Raw genomic sequence first — 19,375 nt, 5'->3', positions numbered from 1 at the left:
AAAAGGTAATCTTATCTAAACGTAATCTGGGTGATGCGAGTTACTTATCGGGGAAGTTGATCGAACAGAGTTGAGTTAAATGTTTATAAACAAAAATGATATATTCTTTTTTTCACCTCCATTCATTCATTCAATTTTGATCACATTTTGTATTTACTACGCTACATACGTTGATGATACGGCCTTTCTGTCTGTCCTTAGAACCCAGAGACGGTATTGACAAACCTCCAAAGACATCTCATGCTAGTCGAGCAGTGATTTGAAAACTGGCGCATAAGAGCAAACAAAAGCAAATCTATACAAGTATACACTAGAAAAAAAACACGTCCTCCTGTACTCCTGTACGAAGATCAGGTCCCTCAAGCGATTGATGCCATGTACCTGGGAATGCGTCTGGATCGCAGACTCACCTGGCAAAAACACATGAACTAAACGCAAATAACTAGACATCAAAATATGTAGCTTCTACTGGCTGATAGCACGAAAATCTCAACTTACCAACAACAGTAACATGGCTGTATACAAAACCAAACCTATCTGGACACATGGCATTCAACTATAGGCTCAGCCAACAATAGCAATAATGAAATTCTAGAGAGATTCCAGAGCAAAACCATAAGAAACATGTTCAATATTCCACAATACATATGTAACAAGCTTATGTATATGAACATCAACTTAAAGACTGTTAAACAGAAAATACAATCCTATAGTAGAAGCTTAAGACTCTATATTAAATGAACTATTTTAATTAAAATTAACTAACTTAATGTATTTGAATTAATTAATGTATTTTAATTAATTAAATGTATTTGAATTAATAATGTATTTTAATTAATTAAATGTATTTCAATTAATTAATGTATTTTAATTAATTAAGGTATTTTAATTAATTAATGCATTTTAATTAATTAAATGTATTTTAATTAATTAACTAATTAAAATACAATATGGAACATTAATTTCATACCAAATTCTTTGTTACCCAATATACGCTTTCAATGCCTCTACGTCTGCGTACATTTGAGTGTATACTGAATGATTTATTATTACAATCAATGCTTATACACTTACGACGGCCTCGGTGGGATAGTGGTATAGCATACCGCTTTACTAGCCGATGGTCGCGGTTTCGATTCCTCGCACGGCACAAACATTTGTATTCATGAGTATGATTGTTTGTGTCGGTCTGGGTGTTTTCTATGTATAATATGTTTGTATTTACGAAAAAAAAATATCTATGTATTTGTATAAATTATCTAGTATCCATAACACAAGTTTTAGCTAGCTTAACTTGGTTCTAGATGGCGCTGTGTGAATTGGCCTGAGATTATTATTATTATTATTATTATTACATACATCCTTACAACTAGTTTTTTTTTATGGATTTATCGCCGTCCAAATGTCAAAAGCTTCAAAAATGTCAAATCTTTGAAAGATTGACCTTATATCGCCCACTGATTCGCGTGGGATTCAATAATCTTTGGCACTCGTAAATGGCAAGTAAATGTTTACCTTTTATTGAAATCTATACGTATAAATAAAATTGGAGTGTCTGTTTGTAATATTGAAATAACCGTTTTTACTACGTGCATATGAATATATGTAAACACGGCACATACACCAATTTTTTTTTTTAATTTTTGTTTGGCTGTCTGTCTATTTATTCCGGCTAATCTCTGAAATGGTTAGACCGATTTTGATGTGACTTTTTTACGACTTAGTCCGCGTGGAATTTCACTTAATTTTTTATTAAATAAATAAAATTTCGAATGTAGCCTATGTTACTCCTTATATATTGAATAACTGTCAGTGAATCAGTGCCCAAATCAGCCCAGCTGTTTCAGAGATTAGCAAGAACAAATCGAGAGATAAACATTTTTTTATAATCCTATTACTTTTTATATCCATTTAGAGAAATGCTCTGGTAATTTGAATATTCAAACAGACACTTGAATATAATTAATTTGTATAGATACGGTACATATGTGAGTACATATATACATATATATCTTATATACAAAATTCTCGTGTCCACGTGTGTTACCATACTCCTCCCAAAAAGCTTGATCGATTTTTATGAAATTTTATATGCATATTCAGTAGGTCTGAGAATCGGCTACTATCTATTTTTTATACCGCTAAGTAATAAGGGTTGTCCACCCCTAACATTATTTTTTTGTTTATTGAGTAAATTTTTTAATTATATTTTTTTATTATGTGTCATTAAAAAATACATACAGCCCTAAATTTTCACCCTTTTAGCATCAACCCCTATTTTTTAATAGCGATTTTAATAGTCCCCTCCGATCAATCCCCCGTCCAATTCAAACGGAGACTGATGTTACGACGGTCTGAGCCGAGGTTCGAACCCCTAGCGGTGCCCTCAGACTAAAGTCGTATCCGTCATCGCCGCTCCATAAGTCCTTCCGCGGGTTTGGAGTGCCATCTGCACTCGCCCATCGTCCGGTGAAGCTGTAAAGGCCAGCTGCGGCCAATAGCATTAGAGTAGTCCGAAAAGCGATTTTAATTTATATGGCAAAACCTGCCCTGCTAGTATATATATATATATTCACTCGCGTTAATTTATTAATTTATCCCCTTAGGGGTGGAATTTATCAAAATCCTTTCTTAGGGGTTGCCGACGTCATAACATCTACATGCATGCCAAATTTCAGCCAAATCCGTGCAGTGGTTTGGGCTGTGCGTTGATAGATCACTACGTAAGTCACCTTTGAGTTATATATGTATGTATATTTAGATTAAGTTGAATTACTACATAATGTATTCGATCTAACAATAATCATCACCAATTTCGATTATAATGACACGTAATAATTAAATCGCGTGTTAACTGTAATTATATTTTAATTATTTGTCATTATTTCCATAATTATAATTCGATTGACTACCTGTACTATGAAACCATGGGGTTTTAACTAATGAAAATATATTTGAAAGCCTCGGTGGTCCAGTGGTTAAGCTCACCGCTTTACTATGCGATGGTCGTGGGCTCGATTCTTCGCACGGTACAAACATTTGTATTCATGAGTATGATTGTTTGTATCGGTCTGGGTGTTTTCTATGTATAATATGTATTTATGTACAAAAATATGTATTTATATCAGTTGTTTAGTACCCATAACACAAGCTGCTTAACTTGGGACTTGATGGCGCTGTGTCAATTGTCCTGAGATCTTATTATTATTATTTGACTCGATTTTTATAATATTTTATTACACTATTTCCCATGAGTTTTGATGTCTTCGGTGGGCTTCGGTTTCTCTTAGGCTGAGAGTTTACAAAATAAATAAAAGAATAAATAAATAACCGTGGACAATTAACACTACGCCATCTAGTCCCATGGTAAGGAGAGCTTATGGCATTGGTACTAGACAACTGATATAAATTCATAGATATTTTTTTTGTAAATACATACATATATACAGATTCCGTCCCATTCTCTTATATTGTTATATTTATAGGATGTTCATAGTTAAAACAATTTTGTGCATACTAATAATGGAATGGTATAAATAAATTTTATTATTATTTTTATATAAATAGAAAACACTCAGGCCGATATAAACAATCATACTCATGAATACAAATGTTTGCACCGTGCGAAGAATCGAACCCGCGACCATCGAAAGTAAAGCGGTGTGCTAAACCATTACACCACCGAGGCCGTCATTTAGAAAAATACTTTTTTATTGATATTGGAAATATAACATTTATGTATGTTTCCAAATTTCAACTCGCTACCATTGTTCAATTATTTTCACAGTCGTACAATCAACTGGAAATGAGGTCTAAAAATAACATTTTCATTTTGTTTGATCAGAGCATAATACAAATTTAGGGTAGCTCGTTATATGCGAGTTCATGAAACGTTCTAAAAATATATCTATCATTTTGCAAATGATTTGCTTTAGAAATCTATTGATGATTGATTTAACGTTTCTAGTATAATGTTTTAACTTTATGATAGTGAGGTTTGAGCCTCCCTGTAGCGAATTCATTGGTAGCTTTTTATACTATTTGTTGATAACTCGTAAATAAAATAATTAGTGGACTTTGAACTATTATATTTAATACGTTATGTTACAAGGAACTATTTAATTAATAAGGTACGCGTACAGTGGTACCTACATCGTAGGCGCAAGGCAAAGTAAAGTTGAGCCGGCCTGCCAGCTGTCAATGATCAATATTGATAGCGCTGGAACATTTGAATGAATTTGAATTTTATCATATACATTTCAAATTTTTTTTTTGTGAATACAAATTTTCAAGTAGGAAAGTTGATATAAATAAATAAATAGTTACTTGAGAAACAAAATAAATCAGAGCAGATTGAATTTGGACGTCTGTTCAATCGTAATTTTGTTATAAATCAAAAATAAACATTTAGCAATTTATAACATTTGTATATACTTTAAACTTTTATAATATTAGCTGAATTACTAGAGGTAGACTATAAAACGGAGATCGAAATTACGACGGCCTGAGCCGAGGTTCGAACCCCTAGTGGTGCCCTCAGACTAAAGTCGTATCCGTCAGGCAGGAGTTGGCCTTCAGCCGCTCCATAAGTCCTTCCGCGAGTTTGGAGTGCCATCTGCACTCGCCCCCTAATGTACGGTGAAGCTGTAAAGGCCAGCTGCGGCCAACAGCATTAGAGTAGTCCGAAAAAAAAGTAAAAAAAAAGGTAGACTATAGAGTCATCTTCAGTCTCAATTATTGAGCAGTTTTCTTTGCAACCGATTTTGGTTGTAGAGTACTGATTAGGTAGTGAAATTACAGGATGTGATATCTTAGTTCTCTGGAATAGCAACGCATGATTGGTATCACGGCTGGCACGTGATAACCTGATGCTTCTAGTGCTATTCATGTATATAGTCAATTTTCTCTTTCTTAATTGCACATTGCTTAGTTACTGTGTATTATTACTAATTTACTTTTTTATTTATATTATGTATGATGTATGTATATATATTTATATTATGTGTGTATTTATATATATATATGATATATTACTATTATTATTTCTGTCTATTCATTCCATCTTGCGCCATCCACTACCTTCTGTCTTTTTTCCTCTACCCAAAGGTTGTCTGGACGAAATCGCTTTAGCGATAAGACCGCCTTTTGTACCTAGCCTACCTTTCTGTGTATTATAAATATTGTTTTTTTTGTATTGTTTTTGAGGTGCAATAAAGAGTTATAAATAAAAAATATAAATAAATAAATAGTCAACGATTACTAACAGGTGGGTTGTATAGAAATAAGTAAAAGTAACCCGGGGAAAAAATTGCTCATCCAGTATGTATATAGCAATGATTATCAACATGTATATAGAAATAAATAAAATTAACCCTGGTTTTAAATCAATGTCATCCAGTCCCAAGCTAAGTAGAGCTTGTCTTATGGGTGTAGTGTATTATGTGATATATACATCTTGCAAACTTGAATTTCACTACAATGAGTACTAGATAACTGATCTAAATATATAGATTTTTTTAAAATACATCTCATCTTAATAATATTATAAACGCAAAGTTTGTAAGTATGGATGTTTGTTACTCTTTCACGCAAAAACTACTAAATGTATTTTGATGATACTTTACAGTAATATAGCTTATATATCAGAATTACATATAGGCTATACATTTCCTGCGGTCAAAACCGCGGGTTTAGCTAGTTCTTAATATTTATTATAAAAAAGAAATATACTAATTTTCAGATTTATAAAATAAATCATAGTATAATAAAATTGAAATCATCAAATGTTTGTACAGCGTACGTTAGGAATCGATACAAATGCAACTACAACTCGGAAAGTAAAGTGATGTGCTAATCCGTTAGATCAGCAAGGCCGTCTATTAAGTAAAAATAACTTGAATGTTCTCTAAAATTAGAAAAACATATTATTAGATATTGATTTGTTGTGTTATGGGGTAATAACACGATGTTGTCGGTTGAGACGATGTATATTACAGATGTTAATAGATTGACAATATGTACATAAAAATATTGATCTTATATACTAAATAACAATAGGAAAATGCCAGGTGCGGTGACACAGTTTAGACACGGCAGTGCTTCATCATCATCATCATCATCGCAGCCCGGAAGACATCCACTGCTGGACATAGGCAGTGCTTAGTAGACAATATTTAGTTTATCTTACTAGCCATTAATTATAAATGTTATCTTGAAGTATCTAGGTAACTGTGTCCCATAATTAAATAATGAAATTAATATAATGATATATTGACAGATTAGTTTGTTCATTAATTTTTTTTTAACTACTCTAATGCTGTTGGTGGCCTTTACAGCTTCACCGGACGATAGGGGGCGAGTGCAGATGGCACTATAAATCCGCGGAAGGACTTATGGAGCGGCTGAAGGCCAACTCGCTTGACGGATATGACTGTAGTTTGAGGACACCGCTAGGAATAGAATAAAATAGAATAGAAAATCATTTATTCAAATAAACTTAATTTAAGCACTTTTGAATAGTCATAACAATTTATTTTTATCTACCGCTCGTTTGGTAAACTGTCTCAATACAAGAAATTTATGTGTTGCTCTTTTAAATAATCCTTGTAAGTTTACATTTACAAGTCGAAACGTGGGAATACAAACTACCAACCAATAGGCACTAATTTATTTGGGTCAAATATAAATATACGATAAGATTAAATCTGTTGTAGTGATAAGAGCAGACCAGTCCCTACAAGCAGCACTCGCTCACGAGTATGGCGGTTGAGCCAGCCATCACTGCTAGGGGTTCTAACCTTGGCTCAGGACGTCGTAATTTCGATACATTGGACAATAGATCGATCGGAGGGGTTTATTAATTGAGAATAACTTGAATACACTCTAAAATTAGAATACACAATCAGATAACTTTAACGATTCTGAATATAGACTTGCAGCCAGCCATCACTGCTAGGAGTTCGAACCTTGGCTCAGGATGTCGTAATTTCGATACATTGGACAATAGATCGATCGGAGGGGTTTATTAAATGAGAATAACTTGAATACACTCTAAAATTAGAATACACAATCAGATAACTTTAACGATTCCGAATATAGACTTGCAGCCAGTCATCACTGCTAGGAGTTCGAACCTTGGCTCAGGATGTCGTAATTTCGATACATTGGACAATAGATCGATCGGAGGGGTTTATTAAATGAGAATAACTTGAATACACTCTAAAATTAGAATACACAATTAAATAACTTTAACGATTCCGAATATAGACTAGCAGCCAGCCATCACTGCTAGGAGTTCGAACCTTGGCTCAAGACGTCGTATTTTCGATACATTGGACAATGGATCGATCGGAGGGGTTTATTAATTGAGAATAACTTGAATACACTCTAAAATTAGAATACACAATCAGATAACTTTAACGATTCCGAATATAGACTTGCAGCCAGCCATCACTGCTAGGGGTTCGAACCTTGGCCCAGGCCGTCGTAATTTCGATACATTGGACAATAGATCGATCGGAGGGGTTTATTAATTGATAACAACTTGAATACACTCTAAAATTAGAATACACAATCAGATAACTTTAACGATTCTGAATATAGACTTGCAGCCAGCCATCACTGCTAGGAGTTCGAACCTTGGCTCAGGATGTCGTAATTTCGATACATTGGACGATAGATCGATCGGAGGGGTTTATTAATTGAGAATAACTTGAATACACTCTAAAATTAGAATACACAATCAGATAACTTTAACGATTCCGAATATAGACTAGCAGCCAGCCATCACGGCTAGGGGTTCGAACCTTGGCTCAGGCCGTCGTAATTTCGATACATTGGACGATAGATCGATCGGAGGGGTTTATTAATTGAGAATAACTTGAATACACTCTAAAATTAGAATACACAATCAGATAACTTTAACGATTCCGAATATAGACTTTCTTTTGTCTTAAATCTTTTAGATGTGATGTTCTAAATACTTACGTAACATCTTATCTGAACAGCCCTTTGGCGATGTCGCAGGGCTCGCTCGATCTCTCGAATAATACCGAAATAAACTGAATAGTCTGCGTTAAGTGGAATATTATCCTTTGAGACAATGTTTCGGACGGGACAGACATTCTGCCACGTTTCACCAGAGACGTATTGTTAACAAGGAATTGGTCCAGGGCGCATTCATAGCAGTTTGGGAAACTTGATGAATTAATTTGTTTTTATTATATTACTACAAGCTTGGTTTCATTGGGGTCTAATTTTATTTATTTATTTAGTAGCTACTCTCGCCCCGGCTTTGCACGGGTGTACATGTATTATACATATAAACTTTCCTCTAGAATCACTCTATCTATTAAAATCAAAACGCTTAAAAATCCGTTGCGTTGTTTTAAAGATTTAAGCATACATACGGACGGACAGACAGCGACAGCGACTTTGTAGTACTATACTATAATATACTATTTAGTGATAGTAATAGTGACTATGTAATGATAATTGCACATGCATATATAATAAATATACATTAAATAAATTAACAATACACACATGGACTCTAAAGAGTGTAGCAATTTCGTAGATGACTCTTTACATATTTTAGTCTGTCAATTTGTTAGGAAGAAATTGAAAACTGCTTAGCTCCTTAAAAAGAATAAACTTAGAACAATTACTATAATAGAAGAATAATAAATCTTTGCAATCAATAAATATTTAAGCCTTTTTTTAAATAATTAATTTTTTTCTTGTTTTTGTGTTGTTTATAAAAACCGGTAATAACTTTTGTACAACTCGCTAGTAGGTAGCGAGTTTTTTACTGTTGCATTTTTCGTACAAAACTAAAGTATAATATTCAGAATTTTCTGGTGGATTTAACACAAAATTGTCTACATATAAAATTACTTTTGAAAATTAAGATAATAAAAAAATATGATTGATCATTCCTCTTCGTTCTTCAACGGCCTGGTGTTTAGCATACCGCTTTAATCCCAATGGTCGCGGGTGCGAATCCCAGCACGATACAAAAATTTATATTCTTGCGTATGATTGTTTGTATCGGATGTTTTCTGTGTATATTAAATACGTATTTATAAAAACAGTATCTAAGTATTTGTTTCAGTTGTTTAGTACCCATAACAATTCCAACTTAATTAACTTAACTTAAACAATTACCCAAATTCTGCATATCAAGATAACGTTGTGTGAATTGTGCACAGGTATTCTTATTATTATTATTCTTAAATACATGCGACAATTGTAATTATTTGTTTCATACAAAAAATAACTATGATTTCGAATTAAAAACTAGAATTCAAAATGAATTTTGAAAAATATTGTAACATTATATTCTAAAAATATTGACAAATTATAAAGAAGTGGAACAACACAATAGAGTCGAAGAACTCTATTAAAATCGGATGATAATAAAAAATTAAAAGAAATTTATTTTTCTTTTTAAATCCGACTCTGGATGTAATAATGCTGCGCCAGCCCTCTCAAGTTCATAACAGAGAGCGTAACAATAATCAGTATGTGGAAATGGTACAGTCATGTCCCCTGACGAAAGTTGAGACCGTCCACATTTTGTGGCCACAGATCCAAAAGGACGTTTAACTCAAAATAGTTTTAGGCTAATGTGATCGATTTCTTCTTTTATAAACATAATAAAATCGAAATCGATTCGAAATTGAACAAACAAATATATACCCTATATTAGGTACCTATAGGATTAGAAATAGAAATAATCTTTATTCAAATAAATCTAATATAAGCACTCTGAATAGTTATATTTTTTTATAATCTACGACTCATTATAATCTGGAAGAAATCTTGTTTAGGTATCAAGGAATGAAATGTAATGTGAAATTTAGAAAAAAAATATATTATTGATTAAAATATCCTTCAAATTGATAGACTCAGACCGTCGTCATTCGATTCTCGTTTGAATTGGACAATAATTTTGTGTGCTAATAAATGGTTTTGTACACATTTCGGTAAATATTACACATGACTAGTGACCTTAGTGGGCTTCGCATGGATGCATTACAAATCTTTGAATTTCTCTGCTTATTGTGTACTATAACACGCATGTATTATATATATAAACCTTCCTCTTCAATCACTCTCTAACCGTAAGAACCGTTATATAATTTAAAAGATAAAAGCGAACCAATAGCGGAAGCTACTTTATTTTATACTATTTACATAGTATAAAGTAAAGTCTCTTCCTTCTTCTTCTAGATATGATAATAATAATGACCCAGGACAATCCAGACAGCGCCATCTTGTCCCGAACTAAGGATAGCATGAGCTATAGTTAATAGACAAATGATAGAAATACTATAGATACATGTACAGGACTCTGTACATTCGGGCTGCTAACTGGCCCAATATTTCCTTATTTTTAAATATTTATATTTTATATGACTAATATTTGGTTTCGTACATAGCTTTGTTACGATATATATTTTTATAATATACTGTTACTTTTACATATTGCGCCTTATATACCACCATAGTTGGCTGCACCGATCCCAGCGTCCTATACACAGCCCCACACAATACATATTAGTGATATTAATATTATTATAAGTGATATTATGATATTTCCACCTCGTGCCATTAAGTGGCACATGCGTAAGCTATTAGAATAATAGAATAACGGAGTTAATATTGTTAATTCTATATACACATCACTAAACGGGCCACGAGGATGTTACAATGCAATTTTCTCCTTAATATTGTCTCGGTGTATTACCTCATAACAGTATACGCACTACAACTGTTGCCGAACAATAAATTTTAATATCATATCCAATTGTTTATATATTGTTCTTCTTATTCAATTTGATATTAAACTGATATTTTTGGACGATATTGTTTCACGGAATAGAGAATATAAAGTTTCTTAATATCATACAAATATTGTAGTCAAGATCGACTCCACCCGTTTTGAACAATATTTGTACTAATATTAGAAATGTAACATAATGTTAGTCTATTTAAGCCAGAGATAAAACAAATAAATAAAATTGATGTGGCAAATAGTTAAGGCGTAATTTCAAATTATACATAATAAAAGTACATAAATACATAGAAAGAAGTCTGTTTCTTCTTACTAATTCTGAAACTTCTGGACTAATTTTGATGAGTTTTCACTCATAGATTTTATAAGAAGTAACATAGGCTACTTTAATATTAGAAATTTTATTAATTTAATAAAAAGAGTTAAATAAAAAAAATAAAATATATTCCACGCGGACGTAGGTCGGTGTAAATAGGTGTGTATATTTACTCTCAAACTATGATACGCTGTAAAAAATTTGATATACATCATACCTACACACATATAGTAAAGTGTCCTTCAAAATCTTCTTTTAGTCATCTTATTTTTCTTTTATACAATTTAAAGTGTATCCGATTGAATATTTATATTTATATTCCACACGGATGAAGTAGGGTAACAGCTAGCTTTATGTAAAAAAGATAATTGAGTAATGTGTTTAAAATATACATTTTTATCAATTGTCAATAACCCTACACGAACATGCTTACATATATTTAATGAAAATTACATTAACCTTTTCTATTATATGTACTGCTGTATCTAAATAAATTACTTTATATGCAGAAAAAATATTTCACCATATAAAAATAATAAAAACGTTTATTTGCATAGAACCCTCATTCCCCAAGTGCGATTCGCACTTCACCAGTTTTATTAATTTCATAAAAAAACACCTGGAAATGTACCGGCTTTCATCATATTCCCGTATATTAATAAGAGAATGCAAAACAGGTTACCATTTTGGATTAATATGATTTAGAATAAACTTCTCCGTTAATTTAATTACTTCATAATTATATTAATTTCATTATAAACAAAGGCAAGACGGAATTATTCAATTAGAGTGCTTTTAAAGATGGGCAAATCCTCGGGAAATTTCACGTAACTTTTGCAATGTTTTATGAAATTACTTATTATTTTGTAAGTTTAAAGTAAATCGTTTCATTTGCAAATCGTGACTTGGATGCTTTGGGAAGAAGTGCGTTTTATTTTATAGTGTGTTTACTCTACAGGTTTTCTTGTTTTATATTTTTATTTCTTATTTAAAATACATAGATAAGACACGCTTGTAGGGACTGGTCTTCAGGTTGTGAACACTGATTAGATTTTTTTTTGCAGTAGCATATACTGGTGGTCACTCTATTCTCCTAAATTTGTATTTTAATGATTATGTATTATTGTAAACATGTACAACATTTATTTGAAAAGATTACGAGTTGAGTTTCATGTCAGTTCTTCTCATCTCGAAATCATTCCGAACTGACGGTAGATTTGACATATCATAAGAGTCTGTAATAGACCTACATGAATAAAGATATTTTGTATTTGAATTTGAATAATTGGTGATATATATACAGATAAAGTATTACTCTTTGGTCAACCTCTTAAGAATATAAATTTAGAATCATAACATGTACATCAATTTAAATGATTCAATTCGACTATTTATATTGACGGCCTCGGTGCTCTAGCGGTTTAGCATATCGCTTTACTTCCGATGGTCGCGGGTTCGATTCCTAGTGCGGGACAAGCATTTTACAATTTTGAGTTTATTGTCGATTCTTCGCATCTCGAAATCATTCCGAACTGACGGTAGATTTGACATATCATACGAGTCTGTAATAGACCTACATGAATAAAGGTATTTTGAATTTGAATTGAATTGAATTTATAGCCTATGTGTTACTCTGATGGTAAGCTATATTATTACAAAGTTTTAATAAAATTTAGTAGTTTTTGCAACAAACCATCCATCCATCTCACTCATCCACTCTTACTCACAAACTTTCGCGTTTATAATATTATTATTACATAGTATAAAACAAAGTCGCTGTCGCTGTCTGTCCCTATGTATGCTTAAATCTTTAAAACTACACAACGGATTTTGAAGCGGTTTTTTTAAAAGATAGAGTGATCAAGAGGAAGGTTTATATATATAATACATGTACGCCCGTGCGAAGCCGGGACGACTAGCTAGTTAAGATATAAATAGTACTCGTACATAATTTCTGAAGCTTAATTTATTCGAATGAGACAAATATAATTTGCATATTTCGCAGATAAAAGCAAAAGAATACATTATTCCTGTCTCGTGTGTAATAAATTCCATCAAAAATGTATAAATGTAATAAAAAAAACATAATTTTGCTCGACGCGACTGACTGCCTTTTATGTGAAGAATATGAGTGAATTGTAGCAAATCTCTAGCTAAATAAATTTGTTGTTACTTCGTGAGATATTTTTTATGTTTATTAATACTCCGCTAAACAGTAATGAATCTTGTAATAGTTTGCAAAATAGACTTTGTTGCCGTGTAACAAGATATCATTTACCTTGCTGTGTCTGTGGGCCAATCTTGGAACTGAATTTAGATCGGTTCCTCATAACATTAACCCATATCTCTTTATACAAAGTCACCTATTTCTATTAGTTTTGAATATAACAGAATAGAAAATTCTTTATTCAAATAAACTTAAATTTAAACACATTTGAGTAATCATATTTCTTTTTTTAATCTACCTCTCATTTGGAAATCAACAACCTAGAGATTTAGCTCACAGCCTTCCTTTCGATGGTCGTGGGTTCGATTCCTCTCGGCACAAACATTTTTATTTATAAGTATAATTATTTGTATTCATTCATAAAATAAAAACCTGTGTATTTGTATCGAGTCTAGTACATAAATATATCACATAATAAACTCTGCTTCGCTTGGGACTAGATTGGTATTGTATCTTCTCCGTCCTGCTCGCCTCTTCTCGTTACGCAGAATCGCCGTTCCTAAACTTGATGCGTCATGCATTCCGCTGATAAGCATCATCACATGACAGGCCCAACTCCTTCATATCCCTATGGACTATACTGACTACCTGACTGACTATACTGACAGTATAGTCAGTCAGGTAGTTAGTGCCTCGTCCTCTTTTTATTGTAGTTAAAAAAAGGTTAAATATAGAATACAGAGAACTTTCCATTAGGCCTTCAACTGGTTTATTAACGAATTTGTTTTCATTAACTGTTCGTTGATAAATAACCCTAGAATAGCGCGATCTCCTATCAAGTATTTAATTATACTTACTTACAATTAAATAAATAATGGAAATTAAATATTGTAATGGGGGAAAACGTAATGATTGGTAAATAATATAAATGACGTAGTGGAGTAACTTGAAACAGTCATGCTCGCTATAAAGTTCAAGCTTGTGGCGGCGTGGTGGGCCGGGTCGATGTGCTCCCTCTAATATGGTTGAGTGCAATGATGGCTGGCTCATCCGTCATACTCGTGAACGGGTGCTGCTTGTGGGGACTGGTCTGTTCAGGTTGCGAACACTGATTAGATTTTTTGTTTTTTGCAATAGCATATGCTGGTGGTTACTCTATTCTCCCAAATTATATAAAGTTATATATATTTGGTACGTAAAGACGTATCATTAATTATCATCATAATAATCTCTTAGATGTAGTCTCAAATATATAATCTTAAGTTTATTAATACACCTAGAATAGAATAGAATAGAATAGAAAATCATTTATTCAAATAGATTTATATAGTACTAGCTGACACCACGAACTTCGTTGCACCTCAAAATTAAATATGTCAAAAGATTTTTGAAGTTTTACGTAATAAATTTTTGAACGCTCCCAGTTTGACAGGTATCAGCAGTTTGTATGGAAAATATAATTGTTGTTTTTATTATTTTCTATGCAATTTATTCATATTTTATAACAGTTTAAACCTTCCCTGGATATCCACGAACATTTTAAGACTAAAATTAGCCAAATCGGTTCAGCCGTTCTCGAGTTTTAGCGAGACTAACGAACTGAAATTCGTTTTTATATATATATATATAGACTAGCTACCCACCCAAGCTTCGCACGGGTGCATACGTATGTATACATATAAACCTTCCTCTTGAATCACTCTATCTATTAAAATAAACCGCTTCAAAATCCGTTGCGTAGTTTTAAAGATATAAGCATACATAGGGACGGATAGACGGCGACTTTGTTTTATACTATGTAAGGATGAAGATATATAGTTTAATAATATAATAATAATAATCTCAGGACAATTCACACAGCGCCATCTAGACCCAAGTCAAACCAGCTAAAGCTTGTGTTATGGGTACTAGATAACTGATACAAATACATAGATATTTTTTTTTCGTAAATACATACATATTATACATTGAAAACGGATGTAAAGCGGTGCGCTAGACCGCTATACCACCGAGGTCGTCAAAGTTTAAGGAAAGTTGTTCTTTAATATGAGTATGTGTACTGTTAATTTGAATTTGAATAAAGAATAAAGAGGCAAAAAAGAATAAATCCCAAGCATCAGCCCGTGTACTGTTAATTTGAATAAAGAATAAAGAGGCAAAAAAAAGAATAAATCCCTAACAAGACCTCGTTCTTTACAGCTATTATTAAATAATCTTTTTCTGTTTACGTTGATAATTAAGGTTGCTAGTAAAAGAGCGGAAAGGTGATCATACTTTTAAGAGATTCGTGACAGCTCAATAATTTTAGAGGTGCCCGTAATGGAGAACATAATCTTTAGTTAATGTTATGAAAATTGTGGTTCCTGTATTTCTTAATTATAAAATAACTAGCTACTCGCCCCGGCTTGGGCCGGATGTACATGTATCTATATATATATATAACTCAAAGGTGACTGACATAGCGATCTATCAACGCACAGCCCAAACCACTGGACGGATCGGGCTGAAATTTGGCATGCAGATCGATGTTATGACGTAGGCATCTACTAAGAAAGGATTTTGATTAATTCTACCTCTAAGGGGACAAAATAGGGGATGAAACTTTGTCAATTTTAAACCGATCGGGCTGAGACTTTGCATGCATAAAGTTACTATGACGTAGGCACCCCCTAAGAAAGGATTTTGAACTGAATGATTTGACTGATTGAACTGAAATTAAAGATTGGAGTTACTATGATGAAGACGTTTGCTTAAATATGTAATATGACGTAGGCATCTCCTAAGAAAAGATTTTGATAAATTCCAGCCCTAAGGGGATAAATTAACGCGAGCGAAGCCGCGGGCAAAAGCTAGTTATATATATAAACCTTCCTCTAGAATCACTCCATCCATTAAAAAAACCATTTCAAAATTCGTTACGTAGTTTTAAAGATGTAAGCATACATGGGGACGGACAGACAGCGACAGCGACTTTGTTTTATACTATGTAATGATGATTATATCTCAGTACAAGTCCACAGAGCGCCATCTTGTGTCTAGCTAAGTACAAGAACATAATACAAGCTCTACGCTTGTATTATGAGTACTGTACAACTAACACAAATACATAGATACAATTTTTTTGTATGTATATGCATAATATTAACGACATCGGGGGTCTAGCGGTTTAACACACAGCTTTACTTCCAATGGTCGCAGGTTCGATTCCTCCTATGGTACAACATTTGTATTTATAAGTGTTTATGTCGGTCTGGATTTTTTCTATGTATATTATCTAAGTATTAAAAAAAGTGTATTTAAGTGTTTATATGATATCTAAAACCCATAACACAAGGTCTGCTTAGCTTGAGTCTATCTTGTTATTACTATTAAAATATATTTACACTAGGTTTGTTTCCAGTGTCTTGTTTACACACCAAGTCACATTTCGAGAAAGTTTATTCTTAAATACTCGACTTGGACCGATGTAAATTTTGTTGAGTGATAAATCGATGGACGCTCGACCTTTGATGAAATTTTGGTGTCAATCGGTCAAGCAGTTTCGGAGGAGTATCATTACAAAGAGTGCAAATCTGATTTCTAAGATCGCTCCGCTCTTCGCGCTCCACTCAATAATCAGATTACGGAGCTATTCTCAGAGTATACGTTACGTAATTAAATATAGCGCCTCATTAAAAATTCCCTCTTTTTCAAGCTACCGAATTTAAAACAGAAGTTCAAATGAATTGAAGATTAATTACTGAAATATCATTTGTTAAGGTAAATAATTAAAGTCAAATAGGTAATCTTCTTATCAAAATTTCCTTTGTGCTCTCTAATTTTGTTTGTTACCAATTTAAAAATAATTAACGCCGTGCTGTAATTAAGATCTTTGTTGTTTGATAAAAATGTACATTACTTGGAGTTTGTTCGGCTTTAATATTGCGGTGTCAGATAGAGGAATTAATTATGTTAAGATATAATCTTTTATACGTGTGTTTCTCGCCTAACTATTAAAAAATGGCTGGACCGATTTAGATTAATGTATTGGTCAGGGTGTTATGCGGAGGAACGAGGACCAGGTCTTATGGAAAGTGTATAATATGAATGTGGATGGATGTAAATTGAGGGGACGCCCTAAGAAAAGATGGATGGATTGTCTGAAAGATGATTTGAATAAAAGAAGAGTATGCTCAAATATGACGGCCGATAGAGAGCAGTGGAAGAGAATGACATACTGCGCCGACCACAAATAATGGGATAAAGGCAAGGCAATGATGATGTATTGATCAGGGTGTTTGCTATGTATATCATATAAGTATGTAATTATAATAAATAATGTATTTAAGTATAAGTTGTGTAGTCTCCATAACACAAGATCTGCTTAGCTTGGGAATAGATATAGTCCAGGGTTATGAATTTATTATTATTATTCTCAGTGAAATATTATTAAAGAAACTTAATTCAGATGTAACTTTACACTCTACTCTAAGAGGTAGTAATGTTTTCCATGAATAGTAAATTAAGAGAGGCGAACTTCTTAGAACTCCATGGATTCACCGTGCCCGTACCTTACCCATCGGGTAACAGTGAGGGATATCCCGAGCTGTTCCCGAGCTTGACTCGGGTGTAGGTTTAAGAGGCCTCTTACCGAGGTCAAGTGATAAATTATTAAGATTACTCAATGAAAGTAACGATGCATTAATTTCCTCAGGTTTCCTCAACCCTCGATCGGACGAGTACCCCAGATCGCCAGCGAACTACGGCCTCATGGACCAGATCGCAGCGCTGCATTGGATCAAAGAGAACGTTGCAGTATTTGGCGGTGATCCTACAAATGTGACACTAATGGGGCACGGAACTGGAGCGGCCTGTGTCCACTTCTTGCTGACTTCTTTGGCTGTACCAGAGGGTGAGCTACATTTTGCTACTGTCCTATATCCTTCTCTTGTGAGGAGAGACTCGTGTATAATAGACGTCATGATAATGCTTATAGTAAGTTATTCCTTTACAGGTTGAGAGACAATTTTATTGCGCCTCAAAAGAACGCTTAAATTGAAAATAGTTTCAAGGAACCTAGTTTCGTAAATTTAGACATATATATTATCCTATAGTTGTGGAATTAAAATAAATTTAATTTCTAAAATAAGAGAAATTTTCGTTACTCCTTATAAGGTGTGGAGCTGTTTCAGAACGTTTGTTCTTACCAATCCCAGCGTCACACTGTTGCTGTCTCTTTAAACAAACATACAAAAGATTGTAATCTTTTTTATATAATTAGCATATACACTTTTATGTATTTATAGAAATAGTGTTAATTTGAAATTACAAACAGACACTTCAGTATCATCTGCTTCTTCCTTATCCCAATTACCTGGGGTCGGAATAATATGTTTTTCTCTTCCATTCATCCCTGTTCGTAGTCATCTCGTTATTTACTTTCTTTCTTACCATATCATCTTTCACACAGTCCATCCATTTCTTTTTCCGCCTTCCTCTGCCCTAACCATCCATATTCATATGTAACACCTGTAAAAATAGGCACTTCAATATTATTTTTTCTATATAAATCATGATCATCATCGTCTCAGCCCGATCGGTTAAAAATTGACAAAGTTTCATACAAACTTTCATCCCCTATTTTATCCCCTTGGGGGTATAATTAATCAAAATCCTTTCTTAGCGGATGCCTACGTCATAACATCTAACTGCCAAATTTCAGCCTGATCCGTCCAGTGGTTTGTGCTGTACGTTGATAGATCACTATGTCAATCACCTTTGAGTTATATATATAGATGTTATAAAACTTTTAATATTAATAATTTCGAATCAGTTATTTGTGTGTTTAGAAACACCTACAGCCGGTACACGAGTACATCTCTTGATTATTCCCTGTATATTGTCTGTATGATGTAAGTTAATCCAAATAATAATCCGTCTACGTTATTAGTATTAAATATCCGTGATACGGTTGTTTTGATAATAGCTTTTGTTGTGTGCGTACAAGGTTTACTTTAACCTGTATTTATTGCTTCTGTACACTCACGTATACATTAGTTTTGTTGTGTATTGTAGAAGTTTTATTTATATTTATATCACCTGTATTTTTTTAAAC

At 33.1% G+C, this 19,375-nt stretch overlaps 1 protein-coding gene across 1 annotated transcript in view; it reads left to right on the top strand.

Annotated features, from left to right (window-relative positions):
• The window catches only part of LOC131849771 (neuroligin-4, Y-linked), a 145,749-nt gene that overhangs the window by 89,684 nt on the left and 36,690 nt on the right, over nucleotides 1-19,375 (top strand). Inside the window, exon 4 of the mRNA XM_059199892.1 lies at nucleotides 17,975-18,172. Coding sequence (XP_059055875.1) covers nucleotides 17,975-18,172 — 198 coding nt within the window. The remainder of the gene's footprint in view (nucleotides 1-17,974; nucleotides 18,173-19,375) is intronic.

The sequence above is a fragment of the Achroia grisella genome, unplaced genomic scaffold, assembly GCF_030625045.1.
Source record: "Achroia grisella isolate CSIRO2021 unplaced genomic scaffold, CSIRO_AGI_Agris_v1 utg1112, whole genome shotgun sequence".
NCBI lineage: Eukaryota > Metazoa > Arthropoda > Insecta > Lepidoptera > Pyralidae > Achroia > Achroia grisella.
This window is presented reverse-complemented; position numbering and strand designations above follow the sequence as displayed.